Source organism: Pipistrellus hanaki (assembly GCF_964339955.1).
Source record: "Pipistrellus hanaki genome assembly, chromosome: 8".
Taxonomy (NCBI): Eukaryota; Metazoa; Chordata; class Mammalia; order Chiroptera; family Vespertilionidae; genus Pipistrellus; species Pipistrellus hanaki.
Window position 1 is genome coordinate 63754356 of NC_140510.1, and position 21462 is coordinate 63775817.

At 38.2% G+C, this 21462-nt stretch overlaps 1 protein-coding gene and 1 long non-coding RNA gene across 3 annotated transcripts in view; one reads left to right on the plus strand and one right to left on the minus strand.

Moving 5' to 3' along the window:
• CUL3 (cullin 3) overlaps nt 1-21462 on the plus strand; it is a 106645-nt gene that overhangs the window by 19294 nt on the left and 65889 nt on the right. Inside the window, exon 2 of one of the 2 annotated variants that reach the window (XM_084891381.1) lies at nt 11874-12071. The exons of the other annotated variant lie outside the window; for it this stretch is intronic. Coding sequence (XP_084747507.1) covers nt 11874-12071 — 198 coding nt within the window. The remainder of the gene's footprint in view (nt 1-11873; nt 12072-21462) is intronic. 2 annotated transcript variants of the gene reach the window in all.
• Nucleotides 1214-7951, minus strand: LOC311626851. The gene is made up of 2 exons (XR_014795785.1): nt 7342-7951; nt 1214-3076 (listed from the first exon to the last, which is right to left on the minus strand). It is a non-coding gene; the product is annotated as an uncharacterized lncRNA (long non-coding RNA).

Genomic DNA, 21462 nt, shown 5'->3' on the forward strand with positions numbered 1-21462 from the left:
GTGCAACCAATAGATCTTCAGTGTGCCTAATCGGGCGCTCTCCAGGTACCTTTTGCCTCAGTTTCCAACTTTCCAGATAAGCACTTGTTAGGGCTTTCACACAGTTAGGGGCTCAAAGTCAGTTTTAAAACTCAAGTTTTACAAAATGATTCAAGTCACATTATATGGAGTTACTTATACTAAGCCGAAAACACATTTCATTTTTTACTTAAAATAAAATCAGAATAAGATCAGGAATACAATTCACACTTAAACTATAAATCACTCATAAAAGTAAATGCTTTCATTCCTATTTTAAATCACACAAATAATTATTTTTACACTGTTTTAAATCCTTAAAACATCACACTAATATAACTATTACATTCCACCCGGTGATTCCTGCTGAATTAAGTTCAATCAAAATAAGTAAATCATAGAAATCAGGGTAAAAGGGGCGTATCACACAGGATTGTTTTTGGGTTTTAGGGTACAAAAACCTTTTAAAACTTTAACAATCAAAGAAAGTAAAATTAATATAAGAATGAAAATGGCAATTTCTTTTATTAACCCTTTGCACTCCGAACCATTCTGGACATTGGCTACCAGCTACTTGACGCTACTTTGCGGCGGAAACGTGTGTTGAAATAACTCAATTCCCCGTAATCACTAATAAACTGCAATGTCCCCCCTGAGAGGGGACATCCGAGTGATATGCTAGAATTCCGATGTCCCCTGAGAGGGGGCAGCGGAGTGCAAAGGGTTAAAGTTCAAGCTGACTATAAGGAAGAAAGTCCCATGTTGAATCCACGCAACGGGGTTGATGAAATTCCAGTCAGGTGTGCAGGGGACAGTTCTCCATAGAGATAGGAAGGTATCTGTCCATCTGCAGTTCTTGTGGAGTTTGGCATGGAGTTCCTTCGAAGTGAGTGCTGCTGAGTTTGCTTCATAGATGAGATGATGAAGGTTGTCTTTATGCGCTGAAGTTGCTTGTAAAGTATCCTTAACCAAGGGTTCTAGGAGTTGTAACTTGAACAAAGTGTCATTAAGCATAGGAGGTGCATTGTAATGTTTAGTTTGAAGGGTAGGATACAGTGGAAGATCAGGGGAAAAGTATAGAGAAGTTTTGGTATCGAAAGTAGTATAGTGAATTTTGCCATTGAAGGTGATATTCATAGTGTTAGCAATAAATGTACAATTAGATTGGAAATTGTAATGGGGATTGGTTTGAGTAATGATCATAAACAGAGATATTGGTAAAACATGCCACAGTTATGTCGTCCCAAATTATGAACTAGAGGCCTTGGGGAGTGAGGTATCAGAGTCATAGGTAGAGTGTCCAATTGTAGATAATCAAAGGCAATAAATATATTGGGAGTAAATGGAATTAGTTTAGATTTTTCAAAAAAAATATGGATCAATGTATATGAGATCTCCTACTGGAGTAGCCCATTCTTCAGAATTCAATTGAATTGGCATATTCAAAGTTTGATATGCAACCAAGTTCTCACCTCCTATAGTAGTTATGATTGATAATTCACAATCAGTATATTCACAGCCAATTGGTTTGGTAAAGTCAACCATTGCTACTGTATCATCCCAAAGTGGATTTATACCTTGTCCTAGGGTTAAAATTAATAAGAGATCACGTTGTGCCTGAGATAAGTGGTCCTGAATTTGTTGACATTGTTCTCTCAATTAGTATTGTTGAAACCTATTATTTAAATCTTCTATATCTTGGTGTAATTGGTTCATAAATGTTTCTTGTTCTTTTAAGGATTCAGTAAGCAGAGATATCTGTTGATGTGTTTGTGCAGCCAGGGTATATGCTAAATCAAAAGATTTAGAGATGAGGCCTAAGGTTTTTGCCTCAAAATGTTTTTGCTCGTGAAAGTATTTATCTAGGTCATTAGTGATTGTATTAATTTTTATAGAATTTGAAATAGCTACTGAGGAAGCAATAGTTGCTAGAGCAAATGATGCTACATCTAACTGAAGTAACCTTCTTCCTGAATGTTGTCTATATTTTGGAGGAAAGGGTCTATTATTAATAACTAATGGTGGTGTTACGCTTTTGCCCTTGGGTAGTAAAGATGATGCTAAAAAGTCATTTGAAGAAAAAGAAATAGTTGTTCTCTGTAATTGAGGTTGAAAAGTTATTCTCATCGGATTATTAATCAGAGAGATTATTGTAGGTGGAGATAAGAGCTGCGGATAATTTAATATGTTGTAATGTTTGGTGAATTTGAGTGATGAATGGGATAGGTAGGGTCAGATTTGTGTCTGGGAGTTGTATTTTAAATTTGCCATCTTCCTTTTTTAATTTGATAGTTGGAAGAGGTGGCAATGAGTAAGAATTGTTGTCATTCTTCCTAAGAGTCAATGTTATTGCCAATGATTTGGATTTGTCTATAAGAGTAACTGGTTGTTCAGGTGTCAGTCCCTTTGCTAGTTGATCTGCTATCTTGTTATGTAGTGTGGTTTTAGAGGAAACTGTAGCTTGAGCATTAACATGTGTAACATAAATTTTAATTTGTGAAGATAAATCATCTAATTTTTTCCAATATTCCTTAGACCATAAATCTTTCCCATTTATCTGCCAATCTGTCTGTTTCCATTTTCCTGACCATAGAATAATGCCATGACATACAGCCCAAGAATCTGTAAATATATATATCTTTTTTTTTTAAAATATACTTTATTGACTTTTTTTACAGAGAGGAAGGGAGAGAGAGAGTTAGAAACATCAATGAGAGAGAAACATCGACCAGCTGCCTCCTGCACCCCACCCCCCCACACCCCCCCCACTGGGGATGTGCCCGCAACCAAGGTACATGCCCTTGACTGGAATTGAACCTGGGACCCCCCAGTCCGCAGGCCAACGCTCTATCCACTGAGCCAAACCGGTTTCGGCTGTAAATATATATATCTTGTGTTTTTGTGTATCTACTGCTTCCTTTACAGCTACTATATAAGTAGCTATAAGCTCCGCATGCTGAGCAGACTCACCGGTCACAGTCAGGGCTTGTTGAGTCGCCAGGCAGAAGGCTGCTGCCTTCCAGATTGTGCGGTCACCGGATAACGGAGGCTGATCCGTCTGTAAACCAAGCATTTTTTAAGACGGGAATATTTCGGCCCCTGTACCCCTATAGGTTTTATAGGAACAAACTTGTTGGCACGAGTGGGTGGCTCCACCTCAAGTTTGTTAACCTAATCGGTGAGGAGGGCCAGGCCTCCGGCGCCACTAGCACTGCGCGTGTTTATATACCACTTCCACGCGAGTACTTTCTCATCAGTTTGGGAACCTGCCAAATCTTCGGCTTCAAAACTCAAACCATGCCTTGAGCGGCAGAGTGTTCCCGACCGTTATTGGTTGTTGTCCAGTTAAAGGCTCAGTGTGGAGTAGTGCAGTATATAGTGTCCAAATTAACTTCTCAAAAAATGAGTATTTAAAATGAGAGTAGGGAAATTTCTTGGACCAGAATCCAACTGGCATTAGTCTCTAGAGCAGGGGTCCTCAAACTTTTTAAAGTGGGGGCCAGATCACGGTCCCTCAGAGAGCTGGAGGGCCGGACTATATGAACTACTAATTCCTACTGTAACACCTCGGCTGCGCTCACTGCCCAAAAAACCTGGCGGGCCGGATCAGACTCCTCTGCAGGCCGCATGTGGCCCGCGGGCCGTAGTTTGAAGACCCCTGGTCTAGAGTCTCCTTGACTCTTTTTATAAAGTCCCCAATTTCCATGTTCTGCAATAAATGCTATATCTAAGACTATTTTGTCCCCTGGTTGTATATTCTGTAATTGAAAAAATAAATGTATATAATGTTTTAGTTGCTGAAAAGCTTCTTCCTGCTCCTTGTTCCATTCAAAATTTACTGCTTTTCTTGTAACCTTATGTATTGGCTTTGCTATATCTGCCATGTAAGGTATATGTTGTTTCCAGAACATGAAAAGTCCCATAAGCTGCTGTGCTTCCTTTTTTGAAGTGGGGCTCTTCAAAGAGTCAAGCTTGTTAATAACCTTATCTGGCACTGACCTCCCTTCAGAGTCCCAGTGTATTCCTAAAAATGTCACCTTTGTATCTGGTCTTTGTATTTTCTCTGAGTTAATTGTCCATCTAGGCTGTCTGAGGTGTTTGATAAGCTTATTTAAATCTTCCTGTAAAATATCTATGTCATTGTTGTATAATAAAATGTCATCTATGTATTGAATAATCTTAGATTTGTACTGTTTTGGGTCTATGCATGTTGCTAGGATGTTGTGTGCAATAGTGGGTGAATTCTTGTACCCCTGTGGCAATCTCTTAAATTGAAATTGTTTGCCTTGCCACGCAAAAGTAGTAATTTGTCTAGATTGTTTATCAATTGGTATTGCAAAGAACATGTCAGAGAGATCAATTGCAGCCATATATCTAGGAGCATCTCCTTGAATTATGTTAATAACTTCAGTTGCATTTGGTAAAATTCCTTCCACCACAGGTAAAACTCTATGTTTCTATAACCAATGGTTATTCTGTAAGTTCCATTAGGCTTCTTTACTGGCCATACAGGGCTATTATAAATGTGTGATCTTCCTAATTTTATGATGTCTTCATCTAACAATTTTTGTATAGCCTTTGTGATGATATTTTGGTGTCCTCCCTTCAGTGGGTACTGAGGAGTGAATGATTTTTGTGTTGGTGTAGGTAAAATCACAGGTGGGATTTCTACTGATGCTAAGCTTGTAATGAATTTTGTAATGGAAAGTGATTTAATGTGTGTATTGTATATTGTAGGTATAATGTCTATCCCTATCAAGTTTGTAATGTTTGGTGCAATGTAAAATGTAGCTGCTATCTGCCTGCTTCTTTATAATATGATACATGCCATGGGCGCAGCAATAATAGTGTTGCCTGTAATGCCTTCAATGGTGATGGACCTCTCTGTGTTTTCTAAAATCAAATTACTAATAGACATTAAGGAAACCTGTGAGCCTGTGTCTATAAGAAAAGTTTTGGGTATTTTAGAGTCACCTATTATCTTGCTCCTTATAAAACTCATCTGCTATAGCAAGAAAAGTTAATTCCTTCTCATGTCCCCCTGATTGCCCATCCATTGAGGACAGGGGCCTTGGCAGTTTCCTGCTGCCTAAAGGGGTTGTTTTTATTTTGTTGTTGGAATGGATTATTTTTATTTTGGTAAGTGGGGAAGGGGTTTCTGGATTGATTTTTATTAAATGTATTTCCAGATTGATTTTTTTGTGAATGGGTTTTTGTGGAGTTCCTTTCTTAAAGAAAGGATTATAAGTGTTTTAATAAGGTTTTTGCTGAGTTAAATATGGTTTTGGTTGTGTCTAATTTTTCCCCTTTTTCTGAAAATTGTTATTATTTCTTCTATACATGTTTTGAGATCCCCTTATGTCCTTGTTACTATTGAAAAATGAATAATTGGGTTTTGAGGGATTCTCGTCCTCTCTCTTTGAGGCAAATGTGAATTTTTTTGTAATCATGTCCTGATGTAGTGTAATTTTGTCCTTAATTTCATTTGGGGTTCTAGATCCTGCCAGTAAATTTTGCATTTTAATTTTGTAACCCTCTGGAGCATTTTTGATGAGGCATCTTATACTGCCATTCACATTAGTGGACTCCCAGGGGTTGTCACCATGATATATTCCATTTAAGATGGTGAGCTTTCTCAATTGCTGTTGCAACTGTGCAATATTATGCCATGGTTTTGAAAATTGTGATGAAGAAAAATCTATGTGAGGGAAAGCTTCCTTCCAGGCATTGGACACCCAACTCCAAATAGATGCTATGTATTGTCTCCCTTGTTGCTCTAACTATGAGTAACTGCTGTTTTAATTTTGGATGTTCAATTGCATCTATTACTTGATTTAATTCATCTGCACTGACCATGAGTGTATGGCCTCCTTTCATAAAGATGTAACAGCCAGTCTATGTCTGATTTTTCTCCCTTTACTAATAAACCTCTTAATTCATTCCTTTCTTGTCTGGTGAAGGATGTAAATTTTACTACAGTTTCTTCTTCTTGTCCTCCTGTTCCTTCTCTTTTAACAATCTTTTTTCTTACAACTGCTGGTTGGCTAATATATTTAGCTATTACTTTCTTAGCCAAACCTTTGCTTTTATCATTGTCCTCTTGTAAATTATGTATGGTATGTAAAAGTGTGGGAATTACTTTTTCAGGTGCTGCCCTTTCAATAACAGGTATTAAAGTGTCAGGGCTATTTGTCACCTGCTCTCCTAGCCTTGGAGTGTGACCAACCTTATATTTTACCCTGAGTTTATCCTCAAGGGGGCGCCATTTACTTTCGGCTGGTATGTTGTCTAGGGGCTTTTCATCTTTCCTCAGTTTCCTCCAGAAGTTCCTGAGCCTTTCCATTCTCCTCCCTTTCTTTCCTCCTAAAATCCGGACAAAGTTTATATGATGGACCACTCCTGCCAAAAGGATAAATATGACCAGGGGAAGCCTCCTGATAGGGGGTTAGTTCTAAATCACAGAGAAAAAGGAATTTGTGAGCCTCTCTTAACCAATTCAGAATTCTGCTTTTAAGTTTATGCTCTGCCATTCAAATACATATATATATTATTATAATTTCCTTTTTCTCAAAATTTCTGAGAGAAATTCTACTATGACTATGCCTTTCCACCTGTTTATTCCACGTTTGTGGCTCCCACGTGAGCTTCGTTGGCCAATATTAAGCGCTGGCTCGCACCGTGAAACCCAGTCGCCTTGGTTCGGCCCCCTTCCAGGTGCTTCTCGTCTTGGGTGCCTCCACACCCCCTGGCTTTGCCTGAGACATTCAGCACATATAAGCCCCGTGCAGGGACCCCCTCGGACAGAGAAGCTGCCGTTTGCCTTCCCGCTATTGCGGTCCGGGGTCAGCTCTCCTGGGTGCGCCCTTAGGGTGAACGACTTATGCTCATAGCAAGCTCCGGGTTTTTCAGAGAAAGACACACTGGTTGGTTTCTGCCTCACCAATAACCGTTGGTCTCCGGTGAACGACTTAGAACAATACACCGCTGTCCCTACAGTAGGCTAGCCACTGGCTTTCAGGCAAGTCAAAGTTCCCCTGCTTCTCCCCTTTAAGCCAATTAATCTCCTGCTGTGCCCGGGAAAAATTTTCACTTTGAATTTGGAGTTTTCAAATTTAGCACTCTCCTCCTTTAAATTTCCCAATTGAATTAATCGTGTTCGTGACGCCAATTGTTCCAACTCACCCTCAGGTGGGAACTTATGCACAGGTGACTGGGGTCCCTCAGCCAGAGAACTGTTGCCCACAGAACTTAACTAAAATTGACCAAGCATAAACTAAACACAGGAACAAGAGTTAAAATGCATGAATCCCAAGGTTTATTTACCAGACTCCTGGTGGTTTCCAGAAGCCTAGGCAGGTCATCTGGAGATCCGCACGGACAGACACACACACTGGACAGAAACACGTTGCTGCAGCGTCTCGGTCAGGAACGAGGCCTCAGAAGTTTGGCTCACAGGCAAAGTGACAGCTTCACTCAGGCAGAGTCTCATGCAGTATTTCAGACAGGGAGAAGAGAGTGGGAGAGCATGGCGGGTGGAGGAGCCCTTCTTGTCTCTGCCCAGTGCCTCTAGGTCCCTTCTTTTATGGCCATTTCTGGGTGTTCCTTTGTTCCTTCTGGGTGCAACCAATAGATCTTCAGTGTGCCTAATCGGGCGCTCTCCAGGTACCTTTTGCCTCGGTTTCCAACTTTCCAGATAAACACTTGTTAGGGCGTTCACACAGTTAGGGGCTCAAAGTCAGTTTTAAAACTCAAGTTTTACAAAATGATTCAAGTCACATTATATGGAGTTACTTATACTAAGCCGAAAACACATTTCAAATAATTTCTTTTACTTAAAATCAGAATAAGATCAGGAATACAATTCACACTTAAACTATAAGTCACTCATAAAAGTAAATGCTTTCATTCCTATTTTAAATCACACAAATAATTATTTTTACACTGTTTTAAATCCTTAAAACATCACACTAATATAATTATAACACTCATGCATTGTGGCTGTAACTACTGTGGTTTGAAGTATGATAGCTAAACTAGCACATATTTATTTTTCCTTTCTCACAATGTCATGGATAGAAGAGTCATTTTTGCTATCTTCACAACCTCCCAGCATGTGAAATTTTTTTTTATTGAGAACTTGAACCTTTGCACTTCTAGGAAGCATTTTTTGCTTCTCTTTGGCATACTGCCACCATCACTACTCTTGCTCTTTGGGGCCACTATTAAATAAAATAATGGTTACGTGAACCACAGCACTGTGAAACAGTGATGGTTGATCTGATAACCAAGATAGCTGCCAAGTGGACAAAGGGATGATTCCTGTCCTGGGCTGCACACAACAGGATGGTGCCAGATTTCATCATGCTATTCAGATGGCTCATAATTTTAAAATCATGAATTATTTATTTCTGGAATTTATCATTTAGTATTTTCAGACCATGGTTGACCGTGGGTAACTGAATCCACAGAATGCAAAATTGTGGATAAGAGAGACTATTGTACATGGACTATTAAAGTTATTATCACATGGGCTTGCATCTTTTATTTGTGAAAAGTTTAAATAGCTACATCTTATTTATGTTTTATGTGGATGGCACCCTCTGTATCAGGATATCTAATCAAAAAAATAGTTTAGGTGCAGGGGTAAATTCAATTAAAGCCATTTCAGCAAAGTCCAATAGATCTGGGATTTGAATATTTAAATAAAGGAAAGGCATTGTTCTCTTAAGCTCTCCAAAAAAGTTTAGAATAATAAGACTCAGTTTGTATCATCTGCTTAAGAATCCTCTTCATTGATAGCTGAGCTGGTATTTTATTGGTAGAATGATTGAAAGAACTGTTTTTGCCTACCTCCTCCTTTCTCTTTGACATTCATACCCATCAGATGTGGCTTAAAGAAGATTTATTTTAAACCACTTTATTGAGGTGTGATTGATATACAAAAAACTGTACATATTTAATGTATGCAACTTGATGAGTTTGGAGGTAAGTATTTACCTGTGAAAACGATCACCAAAATCAATACAATAAGCATATAGTTCATTTCCAAAAGTTGGTGTGGTGGTGTTTTTTTTCCTGCCCCCTTGGAGGAAATTGTATTAACTCAGTAATTTCTGTTCATTTCAGGTCAGAGTATGTATGAAGCTGATAAGTAATTGTTGCAGGGTTTCCCAGATTGTGAATACAGAACTTGTAAAGTTCATGTGGCAGGCACAAAAAGGGCTCCTTACCCAAAGATTAGCAGGAAATCATTCAGTCAACAAGTATACTAGGAAGAGCCTGTTAAACGTCAGGTCTGATTTTAGTGGCTGGAGGATTCAGCAGTGAAAAAAATCCCAGTCTTCGTGGAGCTGACATTGGCTGGGAGGAGGGATGCCAAGAAAAATCTGGAATGTGGGGTTGGAATTTGAGGGTCACTAGTAGGAGGCTGCTGCTATTTTAAAAAGAGTAGGCAGTTAAAGCTTCATTTTAAGGTGACACTTGAGCAGAGTTTTGAGGATACATGAATGAACCATGAAAGTATTTAGAGTAAGAACATTTCAGAGAGTAGCAGATACAGATACATTAAAGTGGACTTGTTTGACGTATACAGGGAATAGCAAGGAATCTGGTATGGCTGGAGCTGAGTGAGCAAACATGTCAGAGATATTATCAGATTGGAATAAGGCTTTGTAGCTTAGAGTTGGAACTTCAACTCCAAGCAAAATGAGATGAGTTGCATGATTTGATTTTATGTTTTCAGAAGGTCAGTCTGGTTGCTCTGTGATTATAGGCCAAGAGCAGAAACTGAGACCAGATAGGAGGCTATTGCAGTAAACTGAGAGATGATGGTTTGGACGAGGCTAGTAACAATGGATGTGGTGAAGAGGGCTTAGATTCTGGATGTATTTTGAAGGTAGAGACAATAGAATTTCAGTTGGATTAAAAGTGAGGTAAGGGTGTAAGGAGGATTACAAGCTGCTTTTTGGCAATTATAAGGATGGATTGGACATTTGCTCATTTGGAGAAGGCTGCAGGAGAAGTAGATTTAGGGGGAAAGATTAGGGTTTCTGTTTTAGACTTGCTAGTAGGCATTCAAGTAGAAACATTGAGTGGGAAGCTGAAAATATAACCAATATTAGGGGAGAGGGCCAAATAGGATATGTAAATTTTGAGGTTAATAAAGCCATGAGAATAGATGCAATCAACTTCACCTTTTAAAAACAGTGTGGATGGACAAAAAGGGTTAGAACTTGATCCTTAGGGTTGGCAGTTGTGAAGAAGAACAACTGGTAAGCAGACTAACAAGTACAAGCCAATAGAGTAGAAAGATAGTATAGCTTGGAAGGCAAGTGAGAAATCTCTTTCAAGTAGGAATGATCAGCTTTTTGAATTGCTGCTAGATAGGTCAAGTAAGATAAGAACTGAGACTTTGACCTTTAAATTTAGCATTGTGGAAGTCACTGGTGACCTCTTCAAGAGTAATTTCAGTGAAATGGTAGAAAATGGGGATCCTTACTAGAGAGACTTCAAGATATAGTGGGGGAAATAGGACTTAGATACAGTCAACCTAGAGTTCTCCTTCCTTGCCTTGTGATTTTGCTATAAATGGAAAAGAGAGAAATAAGGTGGTGCTGGAGAAATATGTGGGGTTGTGAGGATTTGTTTGTTTTTAAGATGGAAAACTGATGATTTTGAATGCAGATGGAAATTATATAGCAGAGAAGAGAAAAAAATTGATAATGCTAGGAAGGAATATTGCCAACGGGGGTCCTTGAATAGATGAGTTGTTATGGAACTGGAGCATTACTTGTTAAACTTCATTCGGTGTATGAATCACCTAGGGCTCTTGTTAAAATGCAAGTTATGGTTCTGTAAGTCTGGGTTGGGGTTCTGAAATTCTCAATTTATAACAAGTTCCTAGAATTTACCTGTGTTTTTTGTCCCTGTGCTATAATTTGAGTATAAGAATTGGGCACTAATTTGGTAGTAGCACAAGAACTAACAAATTATATTGGTATGCAGTCAACTAGATTAGTGGATATGGTGAATTTGTTGTTTCTTTTCAGGTTCCTGTTTTCTCAGAACAGGAAGCAAATCATTATCCGGAAAGATGGTAAAATCATCTAGGATATTTGGATCAGTAGATTAGAGAAAAATAGGATTGTGGGGTTAAACTATGGACCCATTTGTGATTAGTGATCATGAATTTAAACTGAGATGAATTAAATATGAGCATATGTTTTATTCATTTACTTTCAACTACATGTATGTAGGCAGTTGAATCTTCTAATGGCGTATTTTTGGAGGAAGGGAGAGAGGGACAAGCGACTTAAAACAAATGTTATATAAAAGGTAGTTACAAATGATGGACCATGGAATCTAATCTGGGAAAGGAGGAAAATTAGAGTATGCTAGGTTAAACAGAAAATGTGGGGCTTTATTTTTGGTTTTTGTTTTTAATTGCAGGTCTTTCCTCAATCTTTAATTTTATCAAGGAGCTCTGTAAATCTACAGGAGAGGAAATCTCTGAGCTTGTGTTTTACTAAATAAACTTAGGGGAAAGATGTTTCACACTTTCTGCTAAAACAAGTATTAATAACAGAGATTGTGATTTTATTTAAATGGAGGGGTTCTGCTGTAGATAAGGGAGGGAGGGTCTTAAATGGTTTTTAAAAAATGGTTTCTATCAAGTAAAAACTTTGTAAATGTATTTTATTTCTATTAAAACAGATTGTTAACATCCTTATAAGTCATACAGCTTTATCATCATAGCCATATAATAAAATATTTACTATATGGATAAATACAGACAAATTTTCAACCATTGGTTTTTGTTTTTGTTTTTGTCTTTTTCTCTCTCTTGGATATTACAGATGACCATGGATGAAAAATATGTAAACAGCATTTGGGACCTTCTGAAAAATGCAATTCAAGAAATCCAGCGTAAGAATAACAGTGGTCTTAGTTTTGAGGAGCTCTATAGAAATGCATATACAATGGTTTTGCATAAACATGGAGAAAAGCTCTACACTGGACTAAGAGAAGTTGTTACCGAACATCTCATAAATAAGGTATCCAACTTTAAAGGACTGTTACTAATTATACTGAATCTAGAAAATCTTTAAAGCATATTTTACTATGACTAGAAGTATTGTTTTTAAAGGCCCTAGGAAGCCTATAAAAATAATCAATTAATGGTTATATTATAAAACCTTACTCAAAACTTATAATCAGCTAAATTGGAATTTTTTTATAATTGAGAGAAGATGAAATTTGTGTACTATGAGCAATATTCTTTATAATCATAGTTGAGGAAGCAAACTTTCAGTAATTTACAAATGCTTATTTATTAGTATGTTAATTATAAAGCATCATTTTTTCCTTAGAATGCTTAATCAGCCAATATTAGCTTTCTCCACTTTCTCTGCATAGTTGAAAATATTAACACTACATTGTTATTTATCTAAGACTTTTTACCACTTGGAACTGACTTTATTTATTTTAATTGAGTTTTACTTTAGAAATGTGAAGTAAAAAAAAAAAAATAGTGGTGGGTTGTTAACATTATCAAATGGTTCTTTGGTTCCAAAATGATGTATTTGTTTTTTTAGAACATATGTTTCTATAAAGCAAACTCTTCCACTGAAAAGTATGTCTGGCTTTAAGATTGTCAGATAAGATCTAAATGCCACAGATAAATAAAAACTCAAAACTTTTTGTGTGGTATTAGGGTATTCATTTTTTTAAATTTTATTTTTGAGAAAATGGAAAAGTTGTACCAATAGTACAAGGATCTCATTGTAGATTCACCTGTTATTAATATTTTGCCACATTTTTATCCAATTTGTTTATTGATACATGTTATTCAAATTACAGATATTATTGCTGAACATTTAAGTAATATGATTTAGATTTATTTACTCTCAAATATTTGGGTATATTTAGCCTAAGAACAAAGAAATTCTCTTAACCAAAGAACAATGTTCCAATTCACGCAGTTTAACATTAATATAATACTATTACCTGATACAGTCCACATATAAATTCGCCCTTGTCCTGTGTAGCAGTGATATCCTTTATTTTAGTTTTCTGATCCAGGATCCAATCCAGGATCACATACACAATTTCTCAGCCTTTCTTTGTCTTTCAACACATTGACATTTTTGAACAGTATAGTTCAGGTTTTTTGTAGATTGTCCCTCAGTTTTTGGCTTGTCTGATTGTTTCCTCATGACTAGTTTCAGGTTATGCATTTTGGCAGGAATAATACATAAGTGATGTTGTGTCCTCAGTGCATCACATCAGGAGGCACATGATGTCAGTTTATCCCATTATTGGTGATGTTAACTTTGATCACTTGGTGTCCGCCAGATTTCTCCACTGTAAAGGTACCTTTTTTTCCCTTTGTAATTCATAAGTAATTTGTTCAGATATATTTGAGACTGTATAAATATCCTGTTCCCCAAGAAACTTTCATGTGATAGTTTAGCATCCATTGATGATTCTTGCATGAATCATTATTACTCTAGTGGTTACAAAATAGTTACTTTTTATTTCTATTATTCCTTCTGCAAGTCCTTTCTCTTAAGTGGGATTACATGAGCAGTAGCTAGTATCTCATAAAGCAGGTGATATGTTCTTCAGGCAATTCAGTGGTTATTTTCCTAGTAGGAAAATACGGTGGATGCAAAGAGATACATGATACTAATAATTCATAGGTTTGTTTTTACTCTGATGTGAGAGATGATGCACACATTAGATAACTGTGAGGCATTACTTAATTAAGTGGTAATAAGTTACCCTGGGCTGTAAGATTTCATGAGAAAGGATCAGATTGAAGTGAGCCATGATAAATTTGGGATATAACTGAACAATGTGGAAGGCATTCTAGAGATTGCAGGTATCACATGATTATACAGACATGTGCATCGTTCACTTATGTGGTAACTAGAGTTTGATGGAGGTATATAATGTATGAGAATTAGTGGATTATGGTGTTGCAAGAATGGTTTGGGAACCAATTGGAGAAAAATTTGAATGCCAAGTTAAGGGATTTGAACTTTACAGTGGAGGTTTATTGGATGTTTTTAAGTAGATGATGATGTGACATTTTAGGAAGATTAAAATGGAATTTATATAATGTAGAATTGGGGGGTTGTTTGCTGGAAACAGGAGAAAACCCAGGAAAATCTGAGTAAAGCATTAGGCTAGAAATGAATGGATAATGTCAGAAATTATAAAGTAAGACTAGATGGTGTTTGGTTTTTGGGAGAATTATATGGTGCCACCAATAGAAATATTGTGAAATAATAGTGGAAAACTGACTTTGAATGAGTAGAGGAAATGACAAATTTTGTTTTAGATTATATTGGAAATTTTTATAGTTGGCAAGCACCTTAAAAATTAATTTACATGTGAGGATAATTGAGTGTGAGATCATAATAAAATGCTCAAGTAAAATTGTCATATGCTTGGAGATACAGGTTTAGAGCTTGGGAGCTTAACACTGAAGATAAAGATTTGGCATTTGGTAGCATATCTTGAGGAATAAGTGTTGGAGATCACAGAGAACGAAAATCCCAGAGCTAAGGAATGAAATAGGTATGAGAAAATAAGACTAATATAAGGAGCTTGATATCAAACAAAAAGAAAAAGGAAAAATAGAGTGGAAGAGTTTTGCTTAAAGCTCTTGAAGGGAGAGAAGATTGGAGCAACTGAGTTCTTGGATGTGGAGAGAGTTTGGTAGGTAGAAGATAGGGGCATGTTCTCATTTGCCGAAGTTCTACAGAGAATGATGATAACACTTAATTACTATATGTGCCAGTTCTAATGCTTTTTACAAATATTAACTTGGTCAATGGTCACAGTCCAATGAGTTAGATAGTACTATTATACCAATTTTGAAGTTAGGAAACTGAGGCACAGAGATTGGTCCAGATGCATGTAGCTAGTATATGGCCAAGATGAAACATTCAGTCATTGTGGTTTCAGTTTGAGTCCTTCATTTCTCTGTAGATTAGCTCCTAAGGCAGCGTTTTTCAACCGCTGTTCTGCAGCACACTAGTGTGCCGCGAGATGTTGCCTGGTGTGCCGTAGGTGCAGACAAGACAAGAATTTTATAATTTTTCACTATTTTGTTTACTTAATATTTCATAATAAAGTAATTATAAAATACTTTCTTTGTGTTTATTTGATTCCTATTCAAGAGAATTACTTTATATATAGTCAATATAGGCACAGAGTTAAATTTTTTAACATTTTTTAATGGTGGTGTGCCTCGTGATTTTTTTCATGAAACAAGTGTGCCTTTGCCCAAAAAAGGTTGAAAAACACTGTCCTAAGGTGTATGTAGTGAATGGATCAAGATGTAATAAATATGCTAGCCTTGAGGCTGCATGAGGGGCTTCAAGTAAATTGGCTCAATGTTTGTAAAGCTATAGTCCTTTAAATTCTAGCTCTTAGTTTATATTATTCAAATGGTGGAATTGGCAGTAATATCTCTGAGATTCTTTAGTTCTAAAACTGTTAGGAATCTAATAATTAAGCCATACATCTGAAAATGAGGTAATATAGGGAGGAATTGCCAAATGAGGAAAAAGCTCAGTAGAAAATAGATCGGATGTGTGATCATCATTAATATTATCATTATTATTTTAAGCAATGCTTTGCCGCTTGGGCACAGAAACAGAAAAATCATCTGTCATTAATGTGCTATGGTTGAGAATTGGCTTATCCAAAAAGTGAGGAGAGAAGGCCAGAATGGGAGGTCAGTATTTAAATGATTCATTTTTGGACTCTCCAATGTGGTTAGGTAGATAAATTGAAGTCATGTGAACACATAATTCCATGGTAACTGCGAGAGCTTTAGCTTTCTTGACATGTTAAAACATGTTAAAACATGTTGGAAGTAATCATTAAATATTTTAATTGTTTGGGGAAAGATTTTTTATTTATTGCTTTGATTTTTTATTTATTGCTTTGCATATAAGCCTAACCAGTGGTCACGGACAACAGGGGATTGGGGGCATACATGGGGAGGGGTTGGGGTGGGAATGGGGGGATGAGGACAATTATGTGATACTATAATCAATAAAGAAAAAAAAAAAAAAAAAAAAAAAAAAAACCCAAAACTTCACTTTGGATATTTAAAGAGTGGGGAACATTGCCACGAGGATTGAAATTTTTTTTTGAAACTTGTGAAATGCTTAAACTAATATTACTAACTATGTATATTACTCAGAGAAGAATCTTCCTATAGCATCAAGAAAAAGAGTTTTCCCTGCAGTGGCTGTTTTGTTTTATTGATACTGTTATGATTCCTCTGATCAAGATTGCCACCTTCATTCTGAAAATTGAGTAATTGTTTAGAACAATCCTGTCAGTCTAGAAAAAAATCAAGAAGGCATCAGGAATTACTTGTCATTGGTGAATTCTTAGAAAGTTAACTCGGCAGAAGCTTATTTTGAAATACAGAAATTTTAAGATATATATATATTACGAAATAGCAACATCTATTCACCAAACATATTGAATATACAAATGGAAGGAGATTGACTACTTATAAGAATTCCTTCTGGTTATGAAGAAATATCTGTTGTATTGAAGAAAGGAAAGCAAGACTCAAGTGGCAATTGTTAGTTTAGAAAATACTATATAAAATATGTAGATATATGTGTTTTATGTCATTTGTTTCTCAAACTTTAAGGTACTTATGAACTTCCTGGTAATCTTATTAAAATGTAGGTTCTGATTGTACATTTCTAACAACCTCCTAGGTGATGATCTTAACCATGATACTGCTCTTAGGAACATGCTTTGAGTAACAAGATTCAAATACATATATAAATATACATATTTGTGCACCAGTGGAGTCCCTCGGCCTCGCCTGTGGGATCGGGCCTAAATTGGATGTCTGACATCCTTCAAGAGGTCCCGGATTGCGAGAGGGTGCAGGCCAGGCTGAGGGACCCCACCGGTGGGAGAGACGCAGAGATGCATGAGGTTGACCAGCCAGGGAGGGATCGTGCGAGGACTGCAGGGAGTGTCTGGCCTGTCTCACCCAGTCCTGATCAGCTGGACTCCAGCAGCAAACTAATCTACTGGTTGGAGCATCTGCTCCCTGATGGTCAGTGCTCGTCATAGCGACTGGTTGACCAGTTGACTGACTGCCCCCCTGGTGGTCGAGCGGCCTTAGCATATCATTAATCTATAATGCTTTGATTGGTTGAACGGCCAACTGGTTGACTGGACACTTAGCATATTAGGCTTTTTATTATATAGGATTATGAATATGTAATACAAGAAATAATAGTAGAAATGCTTATATGGCATTTACTGTAGGCTAGGCACAGTTCTAAGCATTTTGTGTATGTTAACGCATTTTATTTATACAACACCTCCTTGAAATAGGTGTGGTGCTATTATTACTATTTTATAAAAACTGATACACAAAGAAATTTAAGTTCTCCAGGCACACATCTGCTAAATGTTCTGCGATTTGAATCAGGCTGTGGGGCTTTTCAGCATCTGTATTTCTGTGCTGCCACTATTCACTGTATATGGCTAATCTTTGAGATTAGGAATTCTTGGGGTAAGACAAAGAGCTGTAGAACTCTTCAAACCATTTCTGTTGGATTAGGAAAATGTCTTTTATATTCCACTAGAGGCCTGGTGCATGAAATTTGCATACATGGGGGAGAGGGGCTCAGCCTAGCCTACACCCTCTCCAATCTGGGACCATTCGAGGGATGTCCGGACAGTCAGACATCCATCTCACAATCCCAGACTGCTGGCTCCCAACTGCTTGCCTGCCTGATTGCCCATAACTGCTTCTGCCGGCCAGCCCAGCCCCCACCTAACTGCTCCACTGCTGGCCGGATTGCCCCTAACTGCCCTCCCCTCCAGGCCTGCTCACCACTAACTGCCCTCCCCTGTTGGCCTGGTCGCCCTCAACTGCCCTCCTGTGCTGGCCTGATCCCCCCAACTACCCTCCTCTGCAGGCCTGGTTCCCCTCCAAATTCCCTTCCCTGTAGGCCTGGTTTCCCCTCAAATGCTCTCCCTTGCAGGCCTGCCCTTCCCCCCCCCCTCCCCCAACTGCCCTCTCTTGCAAGCCTGGTTGCCCCCAACTGCCCTGCCCTGTAGTCCTGATCCCTCCCCTGCAGGCCTGGTCTCCCCCCCAACTGCCCTTCCCTGCAAGTCTGGTCACTCCCAACTGTCCTCCCCTGCAGGCCTGGTCACCTCCAACTGCCCTCCTCTTCTGGCCCAGTCACTCCTAACTGCCCTTCCCTACAGGCCTGATTGCCCCCAGCTGCCCTTTCTTTCAGGCCCAGTCTCTCCCAACTGCCCTCCCCTGCTGGCCTGGTCGCCCACAACTGCCCTCCTGGGGTGGCCATCTTGTGTTCACATGGGGTGGTCATCTTGGTGTTGGAATGATGGTCAATTTGCATATTACCTCTTTATTATATAGGACTAGAGGCCTGGTGCATGAAATTCCCTATGCCTGGCCGGTAATCGAAGCGTGAACATTTGGTGTGGAAGGGCAGGTCCCAGCTGCCCTCCGGGCCCTGGGCAGCACCTGAGCCCCTGGCTCCCTGTGCTTCCCCCTCCATCTGAGTCATGGCACCAAGTTCCCATGCTGAGATGCTATGAGCACTGCCTGCGGTGCCACATGGAAGCCCGGTGGGAATCGTGCTCTCTCCTGGCTGACCTCACAGAACAGCTCCTGCGTGAACCCACGGAGAGCCTGACCAGCCCCTATGGTCCCGACTGCTGCAGCCCAACTCACCCTGAAGATGCATGGGTGTGAGGTGGGTGCCTGCACCTGAGTGCAGGGGCTTCCCTGGCACGCAAACCCTGGCATCCTGGGGGAGGGTAGTAGGGGGAGTGAGAGTGAGCTCAGCAGACACCCTGCGTTCTAATCGCACTTCCGTTCCCATCACCCCTGCCCTCGAGTAGCCAGCAAAAGGTCGCAGTGTAAGGTCAATACCTGCCATGTTCCATGCTGCCCCTTGGTGGTCAGTGCACGTCATAGCAAGGTTGAATTCGCAGTCAAGGGGACAATTTGCATATTAGGCTTTTATTATATAGGAGGATTACTTAGTTTCCATTGAGATTCACTTCTATACTAAGCCACTTTTTATAGGTTTATATCACATTACTCTAGTAGGATGAAGTGAAGAATTTTTGAGATCTTTAAGAATAATTTTTTAATGGCATTTCTTGGAAAAATAGGATTTATGTAACTGGTAAAGTTTATAAAGTGACAAGTCCTAGATCACATAGGAAGGACTCTATAAAAATTCAAATGTTATAAGTGACAACTTAAGTCCTTGTTAAAATTATGGTAAATGTTGCATATTTATGTACATATTCACATGAAACAAGCAATGTGTTTCAGAATTTAGAGCCAGAAAGGTACATAACAGACATTCAGTGGCTCCCAGTTATTTTAAAAGAGTAGAAAACAAACCTGACTTTTAAAATCACACAAAACCAATAGGAATGATGTTTAATCAGAGGAAATTGAGCCTGCCCTGCATAGATATTACAGCATTTTTGTGGAGCTTGATGTAAGGTTGATCTAATCAATAGGCAAGAGGAGCTACAGACCAGATAGGTTAAGTAACTAGTTAGTAGTTGCCCTGGGCAGGTGCTTGCAAATACTAATCTGATTGTTTTAGCTCCTGGGTGAACATTAAAATACTACAGATTCCTAGGAGGTCATACCTGTTAAAATTATAGTATTTCTATGATACTTTTTAATGCTCTTTGTATTAGTAGAATGTACTCCTGTTGCGTGTCCTATTTTATGTTTTTAATACATGATGTCTATTTTATTTTATTTTTACATGTATCTTAATTGCTTTCAGTGAGGAAGGAAGAGGGAGGGAGAGACAAAAACATTGATGAAAATAATCAGTTGGCTGCCTCTGCCCATACTGGTGATCCAGCCCACAACCCAGTCACAACCCTGACTGGGAATTAGCCATTACCTTCTGGTTCATTGGTCTATCCTCAACCACTGAGCCATGCTGGCTGGGTCATGATATCTATTTTAATGCAAAATAATGCTAGCGCTAGCCTGTTTGGCTCAGTGCATAGAGCATCGGTCTGTGGACCCAAGGGTCCCAGGTTCAATTCCAGTTAAGGGCATGTGCCTCTGTTGCAGGCTTCTTCTCCCCAGCCCCTGCCGTGGTCAGGACTTGTGCAGGAGACAACCAATGGATGTGTTTCTCACACATCGATGTTTATCTTTCCCTCTTTCTTCCACCCTCTCTAAAAATCAATGGAAAAATCCGGTGTTTATCTTTCCCTCTCTCTCTCCCACCCTCTCTAAAAATCAGTGGAAAAATATCCTCAGGTGAGGATTAAAACAAAACAAAACACAACAACAACAAAATAATGCTACATACAAATTTCTATACATCCGAGATTTAATTAATATTTGAATTAAATGTTGTCTTGAGTTTTGAGACTTAGAGAAGAAAGTTCTTAGCTTTCAGTAATCTCTACCATCATTAATTATATGGCTCAGTTCTAATTTTAGTGAATTTTAGAACTAAAATCTTAGAACTAAAATAATTAGTTTTAGCTGATGAAGTTTTTTGTGTTGCCTAGACATCCTATGAGATTATTTTTTTGCCTTAGGCATTGAAATTTAGAGGGCAAAAAATTTAAAGTAATGATTAAAAAATAATTTTGATTGTGTCTATGTCAGAGGGTGGGGGTACTATACAGATTGTTAATGTACATAGCCAAAAGCTGCTGGCCCAAGGTCAGCCTCCTTATCAATCCATGAAGATACTTGGATGTGAAAACTCAGGGACAAGTTCATGCCTGCTGGACTTTCCTATCATCCTCATTTTCATCCTCCTCTTCCCTTGGCCTGTAATTTGATTTGAAAATGTGTTTTTTGCATCTTAGGCATTAATTTATCCATGAACATGGTTTATTACAACATCAAAAAAATAAAGGTTTTTTTTTTTTTACTTAGTAATTCCACTTTAATGTTTGCTAAGGATGTAAAAAAACAAAACAAAACAGGAAAAACTACATTCACAGTAATGAAGAGTGTAATATACCAATTTTGAATTATTGTATGGTCATGCATAAAAACAATTCAGAATTCTTTCGTTGTCATTCAAGTTGCTTTTATGAGTAAAGATTGTTATATGTTTATGATATAGTAATAAAATAAGACCCAACTTGAAAATAATAATTGCAAGTTTAAGAAAATCAGTATACAATAAAATTTGCCTTTTATTTTATGTATATTTCTATGAATTTTCTCTTGTGTAGAATCATGGAACACCTATTACAATCAATACAGAACATTCCCTCACACCAGAAAACTCCCTGTTTTCTCTTTATAGTCACACCTTTCTTCAACCCCTAGTATTTGGCAACCACTGATCTATTCCGTCATTATAATTTTGTTTTCTCATATAGTTTGTAACCTCTTGA